Below are 12,906 nucleotides of genomic sequence, written 5' to 3'. Positions count from 1 at the left end.
CCCCCCCCGACACACACACACAGTGTTGTTGGAGACTCTGTAGGGAGCCAGGACTTCAGTCCAATCTGGTGGTAAAGAAATCAGTCCCTCCCTTTTCTTACTGGCAGTTTCCCCTGTTAGCTCAATTTCAGTAGAGGCTTGGTAAAACCCAAGATTAAATATGATCCAGAATATCTTAACAATATCCAAAATGACCAAAATAAAACTTTTTGAAATCACTCATTTTCTACCAACCAGGAAAAATCTCAACTTGAATGAGACAAAGTAATCCATAGATGCCAATACTCTGATGAAACAGATGTTGGAAATAATCTGACAAGGCTCTTAAGGCAGCCATTATAATGGTGTTTCAGTAAGCAACTATGAACACTCTTGAAACAAATGAAAAAATAGAAAATCTCAACAAAAAAATGTAAAATGTAATAAAGAACCAAGTAGAAATTTTGGAACTGAAAAATACAGTAATCAAAATAAAAACTCAAAGGATGGATCCAGAGAAGAGTTGAGAAGAAGACATTGGAAATAGTGAATTTGAAGATAATAAGAATAGAAATTACTCAGCCTGAATGACACGGGAGAACGTACACATGCACACACAGAAAAAAATACCAGAGCTTCAGGAATGTGTGGAACAATAATATAAGATTTAACACCTTTGTCCTCAGTGTCCCCAAAGAAGAAGAGAAAGAGTGTAGAAAAGTACTTGAAGGAATATTGGCTAAAAAATTTCCCAAATTTGGCAAAGGGCATAAACCTGCATAGTCAAAAGGCTGAAGGTTCCATAAACCCAAAAAGTCCATGCTATAGGATAGCATAATCAAACTTCTGAAGACTAAGGACAGAAAAATCTTGAAAGCAACTAGAGCAACCACATATCTATAAGGGAAAAAAAATTTTTTAAGTAAACTCTATGCCCAACAGGGGGCTTGAGCTCATGACTCCCAAGAGTAAGAGTCATGTGCTTCAACCAACTGAGCCAGCCAGGTGCCCCTATAGGGGAAAATTTTTTTGAATGACAGAAGATTTCTCATTAGAAACCATGGAGCCTAGAGGAGGTGGCATAACATTTAAGTATAGAAGGAGAACTGTCAACCCATAGTTCTGTCCCTGGGAAAAATATCCTTCAGGAATAGAAATGAAGTAGACATTTTCAGATGAAGTAAATTAAAATTTTTTCATCAACACATGGCTGAAAGAATGGCTGAGCAAAGTTCTCTAAACAAAGCAACAGAAGAAGGAAGCTGGGAACATTAGGAATTAAGGAAAGATTCAAAATACAGGGAAATATAATGAGCCATCCTTCTCTTGAGTTTTATAATTATGTTTGACAGTTGGAAAAAAAGTTGTAACATTCTCTGATGTGATTCTCCGTGTATATAGAGGAAATAATTATAAAGTGAGATGTTACCATTGGAAGGAACTGGGTGAATGGGAATATAGGTGCTCTCTGTATTATATATTACAACTACATGTGAATCTACAGTTACATCAGAATTAAAAGATTTTTATAAAAATAGATCAAAATGGATTTTTTTAAATGTTTGAGTAACCCATAGGAAGTCAGGAAAATGAAATCAAGAATTGAACGGTGGAGGAAAAAACAGATAAATGGCAGGCTTAAGCCCTAACATACCAGTTATATTAAGTGTAAGTTATATATACCAATTAAAAAAACGGGTTGACACAATATATTTTTATTGATTTTTTTAATATGAAATTTATCGTCACATTGGTTTCCATACAACACCCAGTGCTCATCCCAACAGGTGCCCTCCTCAATGCCCATCACCCACTTTTCCCTCCCCCCCACCCCCTTCAACCCTCAGTTTATTCTTAGTATTTAAGAGTCTTTTATGGTTTGGCTCCCTCCCTCTCTTTTTTTTTCCTTCCCCTCCCCCATGGTCTTCTGTTAAGTTTCTCGGGATCCACATAAGAGTGAAAACATATGGTATCTGTCTTTCTCTGTATGACTTATTTCACTTAGCATAACACTCTTCAGTTCCATCCACGTTGCTACAAAAGGCCATATTTCATTCTTTCTCATTGCCACGTAGTATTCCATTGTGTATATAAACCACAATTTGTTTATCCATTCATCAGTTGATAGACATTTAGGCTCTTCCCATAATTTGGCTCTTGTTAAAAGTGCTGCTGTAAACATTGGGGTACAGGTGCCCCTATGCATCAGCACTCCTGTGTCCCTTGGGTAAATGCCTAGCAGTGCTATTGCTGGGTCATAGGGTAGATCTATTTTTAATTTTTTGAGTAAGCTCCACACTGTTTTCCAGAATGGCTGCACCAGTTTGCGTTCCCACCAACAGTGCAAGAGGGTCCAGTTTCTCCACATCCTCTCCAGCATCTATAGTCTCCTGATTTGTTCATTTTGGCCACTCTGACTGGTGTGAGGTGGTATCTGAGTATGGTTTTGATTTGTATTTCCCTGATGAGGAGTGACATTGAGCATCTTTTCATGTGCCTGTTGGCCATCTGGATGTCTTCTCTAGAGAAGTGTCTATTCGTGTTTTCTGCCCATTTCTTCACTGGATTATGTGTTTTTCGGGTGTGGAGTTTGGTGAGTTCTTTATAGATTTTGGATACTAGCCCTTTGTCCGATATGTCGTTTGGAAGTATCTTTTCCCATTCCATCGGTTGCCTTTTAGTTTTGTTGATTGTTTCCTTTGTAGTGCAGAAGCTTATTATCTTCATGAGGTCCCAGTAGTTCATTTTTGCTTTTAATTCCCTTGCCTTTGGAGATGTGTCAACTACGAAATTGGTGCGGCTGAGGTCAGGGAGGTTTTTTTCCTGCTTTTTCTTCTAGGGATTTTATGGTTTCCTGTCTCACATTCAGGTCCTTTATCCATTTTGAGTTTATTTTTGTGAATGGTATAAGAAAGTGGTCTCGTTTCATTCTTCTGCATGTTGCTGTCCAGTTCTCCCAGCACCATTTGTTAAAGAGACTGTCTTTTTTCCATTGGATAGTCTTTCCTGCTTTGTCAAAGATTAGGTTGCCCATACTTTTGTGGGTCCAATTCTGGAGTCTCTATTCTATTCCATTGGTCTATGTGTCTGTTTTTGTGCCAATACCATGCTGTCTTGATGATTACAGCTTTTTAGTAGAGGCTAATGTCTGGGATTGTGATGCCTCCTGCTTTGGTCTTCTTCTTCAAAATTACTTTGGCTGTTCAGGGCCTTTTGTGGTTCCATACACATTTTAGGATTGCTTGTTCTAGCTTCAAGAAGAATGCTGGTGCAATTTTGATTGGGATTGCATTGAATGTGTAGATAGCTTTGGGTAGTATTGACATTTTAACAATATTTATTCTTCCAATCCATGAGCATGGAATGTTTTTCCATTTCTTTATAACTTCTTCAATTTCCTTCCTTAGCTTTCTATAGTTTTCAGCATACAGATCTTTTACATCTTTGGTTAGGTTTATTCCTAGGTATTTTATGATTCTTGGTTCAATTGTGAATGGGATCAGTTTCTTTATTTGTCTTTCTGTTGCTTCGTTATTAGTGTATAAGAATGCAACTGATTTCTGTACATTGATTTTGTATCCTGCGACTTTGCTGAATTCATACATCAGTTCTAGTAGACTTTTGGTGGAGTCTGTCGGGTTTTCCATCTATAATATCATGTCATCTGCAAAAAGTGAAAGCTTAACTTCATCTTTGCCAATTTTGATGCCTTTGATTTCCTTTTGTTATCTGATTGCTGATGCTAGCACTTCCAACACTATGTTAAACAACAGCGGTGAGGGTGGACATCCCTTCGTGTTCCTGATCTCAGGGGGAAAGCTCTCAGTTTTTCCCCATTGAGAATGATATTAGCTGTGGGCTTTTCATAAATGGCTTTTATGATGTTCAAGTATGTTCCTTCTATCCCGACTTTCTCGAGGGTTTTTATTAAGAAAGGATGCTGAATTTTGTCAAATGCTTTTTCTGCATCAATTGACAAGATCATATGGTTCTTTTCTTTTCTTTTATTAATGTGATGTATCACATTGATTGATTTGCGAATATTGAACCAGCCTTGCAGCCCAGGAATGAATCCCATTTGATCATGGTGAATAATTCTTTTTATATGCTGTTGAATTTGATTTTCTACTATCTTATTGAGAATTTTTGCATCCATATTCATCAGGGATATTGGCCTGTAGTTCTCTTTTTTTGCTGGGTCTCTGTCTGGTTTAGGAATCAAAGTAATGCTGGCTTCAGAGAATGAGTCTGGAAGTTTTCCTTCCCTTTCTATTTTCTGGAACAGCTTGAGAAGGATAGGTATTATCTCTGCTTTAAATGTCTGGTAGAATTCCCCAGGGAAACCATCTGGTCCTGGACTCTTATTTGTTGGGAGATTTTTGATAACTGATTCAATTTCTTCACTGGTTATGGGTCTGTTCAAGTTTTCTATTTCTTCCTGTTTGAGTTTTGGAAGTGTGTGGGTGCTTAGGAATTTGTCCATTTCTTCCACGTTGTCCAGTTTGTTGGCATATAATTTTTTATAGTATTCCCTGATAATTGCTTGTATTTCTGAGGGATTGGTCATAATAATTCCATTTTCATTTATGATTTTATCTATTTGGGTCATCTCCCTTTTCTTTTTGAGAAGCCTGGCTAGAGGTTTATCAATTTTGTTTATTTTTTCAAAAAAACCAACTCTTGGTTTCGTTGATCTGCTCTACAGTTTTTTTATATTCTATATTGTTTATTTATGCTCTGATCTTTATTATTTCTCTTCTTCTGCTGGGTTTGGGGTGTCTTTGCTGTTCTGCTTCTATTTCCTTTAGGTGTGCTATTAGATTTTGTACTTGGGATTTTTCTTGTTTCTTGAGATAGGCCTGGATTGTAATGTATTTTCCTCTCAGGACCTCCTTCGCTGCATCCCAAAGCATTTGAATTGTTGTATTTTCATTTTCATTTGTTTCCATATATTTTTTAATTTCTTCTCTAATTGCCTGGTTGACCCATTCATACTTTAGTAGGGTGTTCTTTAACCTCCATGCTTTTGGAAGTTTTCCAGACTTTTTTCTTGTGGTTGATTTCAAGCTTCATAGCATTGTGGTCTGAAAATGTGCATGGTATGATCTCAATTCTTGTATACTTATGAAGGGCTGTTTTGTGACCCAGTATGTGATCTATCTTGGAGAATGTTCCATGTGCACTTGAGAAGAAAGAAACAAGGGCCCTGAATGATACAATATATTTTTTCTTTTTTTTTGACACAATATATTTTTTAAGATGACTGAAGTATATAATGTTGATAAATCCACTGCAGATATAGTGATACACATTTTTTAAGTAACATAGGCAGAAAGGCCATGGAAACAGCCAAAATAAAGCATGACTAGCCTTATTCATCTCAGATAAGGCAGAATTCTGAGAAAAGAAAATTACCAGGAACAAAGAGGGATGTTGCATAATGATGAGAGAAAGGGTCAATCTACCCATAAGACATAGCAAACCTTAATGTGTATACATCAAACAACAGAGCTTCAGTATGCATGAATCAAAATTGTTAGAAATTAAAGAAGAAATGGACAAATTCAGATTTATAGCTGGAGACTTTAGTATACCTGTGTCAACAATTGGTAGAACTGAACTATTAAGGCAGAAAATCAGCAAAGATACAGAAGAACTTGACACCATCAAACAACAGAATCTAATTGACATTTATACATGACTTCACCCAACAACAGCAGAGTAGATATTCTTTTCAAACACTCATTTGACACTAATCAAGATAGACAATATGTTGGACCCTGAAACACATCTCCCCATATTTAAAGAATTGAAGTCATACGGAATATGTTCTTGGACCATATGCAAAGTAGAAATTCATAGAAAGTAATAGGTCTCAAGACACATGGAAAATAACACATTTCTAAATATTCATGAGATTTCAAGAGAAATAAAATGCATTGAATCAAAATGAAAATGCAACATAGCAGAATTTTAGGGAGACAGCTAAAGCATTGCTAACAAATTTATAGCACTGAATACTTAACATTAGAAAAAAGAAAGGATTTCATATGATCTCGTAATTCCACAACTGGGTATTTATCCAAAGAATACAAAAACACTAATTCAAAAACCTGTATGTTTATTGAAGTATAACTCACAATAGCTAAATTATGGAAGCAGCCCAAATGTCCATTGATAGATGAATGGATAAAGAAGACGTGGAATACTCTCTCTCTCCCTCTCTCTCTCTCTCTCTCTCTCTCTCTCTCTCTCTCTCACACACACACACACACACACACACACACACACACACAGTGGAATACTATTCAGCCATAAAAAAGAATGAAATCGACATTTGCAACAACATGGATGGATCTAGAGAGTATAATGCTAAGCAATATAAGTCAGTCAGAGAAAGACAAATACCATGTGATTTCACTCATATGTGAAATTGAAGAAAATAAATGAACAAAATTAAAAAGAGACAAGCCAGTGGGGCACCTGGGTGGCTCAATTGGGTAAGTGTCCGACTTTGGCTCAGGTCATAAATCTCCATTTAGGAGTTTGAGCCTCCTGTCTGGCTCTGTGCAGACAGCTCAGAGCCTGGAGCCTGCTTCAGATTCTCTGTTTCCTCTCTGCTCCTTCTCTGCTCCTTCTCTGTCTCTCTCAAAAAATAAACAAACACTGAAAAAATTATTAAAAAAAGAGAGAGAGAGACAAGCCAAAACCAGACTCTTAACTATAGAGAACTGATGGTTACCAGAGGGGAAGTGGGTAGAGAGATGGGTGAAATAGGTGAAGGGGAGTTAAGAGTACATTTATCTTGATGAGCACTGAGTAACGTATAGAATTGTTGAATCACTATATTGTACATCTGAAACTATATGTTAACACTGTATGTTAACTGTTCTGGAATTAAATTTTTTAAAAATAGGAATGATTTCATAACTAACTTCAGCTTCCACCTTAAGAAAATAAGAACGGAATAACAAGCCCAAAACAAGCAAAGAAGGAAAATCAATGAAAAATAAGTTGGTTGATTGAAAAAATAAAAAACTTGACAAACCTTTAGCAAGACTGACAGAAGGGACAAATATTACAAATTACCACTATCAGGAATGAAATGGGATATCATTTCTGACCCACAGCATTAATGGTTAATAAGGGAATACTATGAACAGATCTACTTACATAAACATAGATGAAATAGACCCATTTGTCAGAAACTACAAAGTAACAAAACATTGTTGGAAAAGAAATCTCCAGACCCAGATGGTTTCACTGGAGAATTCTAAACATTTAATTAATTAACTATTATTAATTTAATTATTTTATTTTTGAGAGAGAGTGAACACAAGCTGGGGAGGAGCAGAGAGAGAGGGGGACAGAGGATATGAAGTGAGCTCTGCACTGGCAGCAGTGGGCACAACGCAGGGCTCAAACTCATGAACCATGAGATCATGACCTGAGCCAAAGTAGGACACTCAACCGACTGAGCCACGCAGATGCCCCAGAATGCTATACATTTAAAAAAGAGTTAATACAAATTCCACAGACCCTCTTCCAGAAAATAGAAAATAATTTTATGATATTACAAGCAGACAAATGCAATACAAAAAAAGAACAACACATGCCAATATCCATCATGAATATTGATGCAGAAATCTTATACAAAATATAAGCGAATTCAACAGCACAGTATATAAAATGAATTAGACCAGAGTACCAAAGAAAATTTATTTGAGGGATGCAAGCCTGGTTTTGTATTTGAAAGTGAATCTATATTTGCAGGATAGAGAACAATTGCATAATCATATTAATTAATGCAAAGAAAGCATTTGACAAGTTTCAACACTCATGACAAAGACCCAGCAGACTAAGAACAGGGCAATTTCCTCAACTTGATAAGGAGTATATTAAAAATGACTGTAGCTAACATCACACTTAATGATGAACAACTGAAGTTTTCTCTGTAAGAGAAGAAGGCAAGAACATTCTCATTTACCATTCTTATGAACATAGTGCTGGAAATTGTAGCCAGTGCAAAAAGTGAATGAAATTGATTTAAAAACAAGAAAAGAAGAAATTAAAAAAAAAGAAAAGAAATAAAACTTTCTGTTTGAAGATAACGTAGGGAAACTCAAGGAATTTACAAAAAAAAAAAAAAGTCCCAACTAGTAAGTCCAGCAAGGTCACTGGATGCGTGATTAAAATAGAAAAATCATAGAAGCAACTAAGTGTCCATAGATGGTTGAATGGATAAAGAAGATGGAGTATATGTGCACACACACACATACACACAGGAATATTAGCCATAAAAAAGAATAAAATCTTGCCATTTGTGACAACATGGATGGACCTAGAGGGTATTGTACTGTGTGAAATAACTTAGAAAAACACAAATACCATATGATTTCACTTAACATGTGGAATCTAAAAAACGGAACAAGTGAACAAGAAAAAAGCAGAAATAGACTCATAAATACAGAAAAGAAACTAAGGGTAGCCAGAGGGGAGAGAAGTTGGGGGAATGGGCAAAATAAGTGAAGGGGATTAGGAAGTACAAACTTCCAGTTATAAGTTAAGTCATGGGAATGAGAAATACAGTCTAGGGGATATAATTAATAATATTGTAGTGACTTTGGATGGTGACATATGGTAACTATACTTATTGTGGTGAGCATTTTGTAAAGTATATAATTGTTGAATCACTATGTTGTATACCTGAAACTAATATATTATTGTATACCAACTCAGCTATGTCTCAATTTTCAAAAAATGGAAAAAATCAGTTAAATTTTTATAGATTAGCAAGGAGCACGTGAAAATTAACATGAATATCAAACATAATGCCATTTATAATAGCTCAAAACATGAAATACAGATGTAGAAGTCTAACAAAAACATGTATGGTGTTTTTTGCTTTAAACAATAAATGCTGATGAAAGAAATCAAAGAGAATCTGTTACTGGGGAGGTGTACTTACATTCATGGATTAGAAGACTCAGCATAATGAAGATGTCAGTTCTCCACAAATTTAGATTTATTGCCATTTCTCTCAAAACCCCAGCAAGTCTTTTTGTAAATAAATTTATTCTCAAATTTGCATGAAAAGGCAAAGAAACTAGAATAGCTTACACAATTTTGAAGTAGAAACACAAAGTGTAATTACTCTGCTCAATACTAAAAGCTTACTCTGTAGCTACAGTAATCAAGACAGCATAGCATTGGCAGAAGAATAGACATGAGTGGAACAGAATACAGACTCCAGAAATAAACCCACATTAATACATTTGTTTGATTTTTTCAATTAATTTTTATGAAAGTATATTCAATGGAGGAAAGGTAGTCTTTTCATCAGATATTGCTGGAGCAACTGGACAGCATCCATAGGCAAGAAAATGAACTTCTCCCTACTTCACACAAAACATAATTACAGTTGAATCATGGGTGGGGCCTGGCTGGCTCATTTTGTAGATCATGCGACTCTTGATCTCAAGATTGTGAGTTCAAGCCCCAAACTGGGTGTAGAGATTACTTGAAACTAAAATCGTGGAAAAAGAATCATGGGTTTAAATGGAAAATGTGAAACTAAAATTTCTACAAGAAATCTGAAGAATCTAGAACAGTTCTCAGAAGTGATGTCAGGGGCGCCTGGGTGGCGCAGTCGGTTAAGCGTCCGACTTCAGCCAGGTCACGATCTCGCGGTCCGTGAGTTCGAGCCCCGCGTCGGGCTCTGGGCTGATGGCTCAGAGCCTGGAGCCTGTTTCTGATTCTGTGTCTCCCTCTCTCTCTGCCCCTCCCCCGTTCATGCTCTGTCTCTCTCTGTCCCAAAAAAATAAACGTTAAAAAAAAAAAAATTAAATAAAAAAAAAAAAAAAAAGAAGTGATGTCAAAAGCACAAGGTATACAAATTTGAGCCCCACACTGGGTATAGAGATTACTAAAAAAATAAATAAATAAACTTTAAAAAAAAAAAAGGAAAAGTTGATAAATTGGCTTCATCACAATTAAAAATTTTTGTAAAAGACTGTTAGGTAAGTGAAAAGACAAGCTTAGTGGGAGAAAAGGTAGGGTTTTGTTTTTTTAAGTATAGTTGACACACAATGTTACATTAGTTTCAGGTGTACAACATAGTGATTCAACAAGTCTACATTATGCTGTGCTCCCGACAAGTGTAGCTACTATCTGTCACCATACAATGTTCAACACTGTTAAGTACCATTGACTATATTCCCTATGCTGTACCTTTTCTCCCCATGACTTATTTATTCCATAATGGGAAACCCGTATCTGCTACTCCCCTTTACCCATTTTGCTCTTCCTTCCACCCCCCTTCCCTCAAGCAACCATCAGTTTTTCTATTTATGGGTCTGATTTTTACTTTTTGTTTTTTATTTTCCACATATAAGTGAAATCATATGGTATTTGTTTTTTCTCTTTCTGACTTATTTCATATAGCATAATATCCTCTAGGTCCATCCATGTTGTTGCAAATGGCAAGATCTTCTCCTTTTTTGTGACTAATATTAAATTGTAAATATATATACCACAGCTTTTTAAAAAAATTTTTAATGGTTTTTTTTTTTTGAAAGAGAGACAGAGCATGAGCTGGGGAAGGGCAGAGGAGACACAGAATCTAAAGCAGCTCCAGGCTATGAGCTGTCATCACAGAGCCCGACGTGGGGCTGGAACCCATGAGCTGTGAGATCATGACGTGAGACGAAGTCAGACACTCAACCGACTGAGCCACCCAAGCACCCCTATATACCACATCTTTATCCACTCATCTATCATTGGACACTTGGGCTTCTTCCATACCTTGGCTGTTGTAAATAATGATGCGCTAAACATAGGGGTTCATGTATCTTTTCACATTTCTGTTTTCATTTTTGGGGGTAAAAACCCAGTAGTGGAATTACTGAATCATATGGTATTTCTGTTTTTAATTTTTTGAAGAACTAACATTCCCACCAACAGTGCACAAGGGTTCCTTTTTCTCCATATCCGCGTCAACACTTGTAAATCATGTATCTGAGAAGAACTCAGATCTTGAGCATGTAAAGTGCTTTGCAAATTCAGTAGTAAGAAAAAGACATTCCAATAGTAAGGAAAAAAACATGAACAGACATTTCACTAAAGAGGATGTACAGACAGCAAATGAGCATATAAAAAGATGTTCAACATCATAGCCATTAAGGAAATGGAAACCACAATAAGATACCACTACTCATTTGATGAAACAGCTAAAATTAAAAGAATAACAATGCCAAATGTTAGCAAAGATGTGGAGAAACCAAATCAGTCATATAACCAGTGGAAATGTAAGATAGCTCAGCCACTCTTTGAAAAACGGTTTGATAGTTTCTTAAAAACACCAAACGTGCAATTATCATATAACCCAGAAATTGCACTTTTGGGCATATCCCAGAGAAGTGAAAACTTAGGTCCACACAAAAACCATACACAAATGTTCATAGCAGCCTTATTTGGAATAGCCAAAAATTGGCTACCACCTAGGTTTACAGTGAGTGGATGGTTAGACTATGGTACATCCATACCATGGAATACTTAGCAATAAAACCAAACCATCTACTGAAATAACAACTTAGTTGGATCTCAAAGGGATTATCTTGAATGAAAAAAGCCAATGTCCATAGGTCACAAATACAAAATTCTACTTAACAAAACATTCTTGAAATGACAAAGGTATAGAATATGGAGAACAGATGAGTAGTTTTCAAGACTTAGAGGCAGAGAAGGAGAATAGGGTTATCAGTATGATTCTGTTTATAAAACAGTAAGGGAGATCTTTGTGGTGATGAATCTTGATTATAGTGGTTGCCATGAATCTATACATATGGTAAAATTGCATAGAACCATACACACAAATACAAGTATATGTAAAACTGATAAAATCTTAAGATCTGTGGATTGTACCAATATTATTTTTCTGGTTTTGATATTATATGTCATTGTGTAGATGTACAAAGATGTAATTTTAAAGTCAAATAACCACTTGCCCTTTTCTTTATCTTTAGCTTACTTATCACCTTGTTGCACCAACACTAGAGAGTATAGTTTCATACATGATACTCTTAACCAGTGCCGGCTTGATGTAGGCTGTGATCTACAATCATCGTGGCAGTTTGGGGATACAAAACTGGTTCACAATGAGGATCTGGAAAAAAAATTTACTTCTAAGAGGTAAGTTATTATGGCCTATAAGTTTAGATTTTTTTTTTTCATTTTTACTATAAAGTTTTATATAAATTAGTAATTTCTACCATTTGAGATTTGGTAAGTACCACTAAAAAAATAAGTACAGAGATTATTTATTCATTATTTTATTGGCTTCTCATGGCCTTGTGTAATGGTGAAGAGCTAAGTGTGATATTTTGGTTAATAAATTTTACAGGTTAACGTAGCCAGATTTCAGACACATGTAGTTTTTTAATCCTGATAAATTTTTCAGAAGCATATATCAGCACATTTATTGAGCAGCCATTGTATAGATTCTTTGTGCCTCCTGCATAATATAAAACAGCAATTAAAGAATTCAGAAAAATGGGGGCACCTGGGTGGATCAGTCGGTTGAGCATCTGACTTCGGCTCAGATCATGATCTCACAGCTTGTGAGTTTGAACCCCGAGTCAGGTGCTGACAGCTCAGAGCCTGGAGCCTGCTTCAGAATCTGTGTCTCCCTCTCTCTCTACTCTTCCCCCCACTTGTGTCCTCTTTTTCAAAAATAAACAAACATTAAAAAATTTTAAAAAAGAATTTAGAAAAATAACTTTTTTTTCCTTGACTCAACCATTCAGAGACTTAGTTGATGTTTTAATTTGGCAAGATTATATCTGTCCATTTCCAGCTATTCCACTAGAGCCACTATTTTTTTTCTTCTGAAAAACTTTTGAGTGTAGTTAACACATAGTATTTACATTA

The 12,906-nt window shown here is 35.9% G+C and overlaps 1 protein-coding gene across 5 annotated transcripts in view; it reads left to right on the top strand.

Moving 5' to 3' along the window:
- The window catches only part of TEX15 (testis expressed 15, meiosis and synapsis associated), a 101,769-nt gene that overhangs the window by 37,352 nt on the left and 51,511 nt on the right, over positions 1-12,906 (top strand). For all 5 annotated transcript variants that reach the window (XM_040490184.1, XM_040490183.1, XM_040490182.1 and 2 more), the window contains exon 4: positions 12,003-12,168. In XM_040490184.1, coding sequence (XP_040346118.1) covers positions 12,003-12,168 — 166 coding nt within the window. The remainder of the gene's footprint in view (positions 1-12,002; positions 12,169-12,906) is intronic.

This window comes from Herpailurus yagouaroundi, unplaced genomic scaffold (assembly GCF_014898765.1).
Source record: "Herpailurus yagouaroundi ecotype Mexico unplaced genomic scaffold, PumYag 181, whole genome shotgun sequence".
Taxonomy (NCBI): Eukaryota; Metazoa; Chordata; class Mammalia; order Carnivora; family Felidae; genus Herpailurus; species Herpailurus yagouaroundi.
This window is presented reverse-complemented; position numbering and strand designations above follow the sequence as displayed.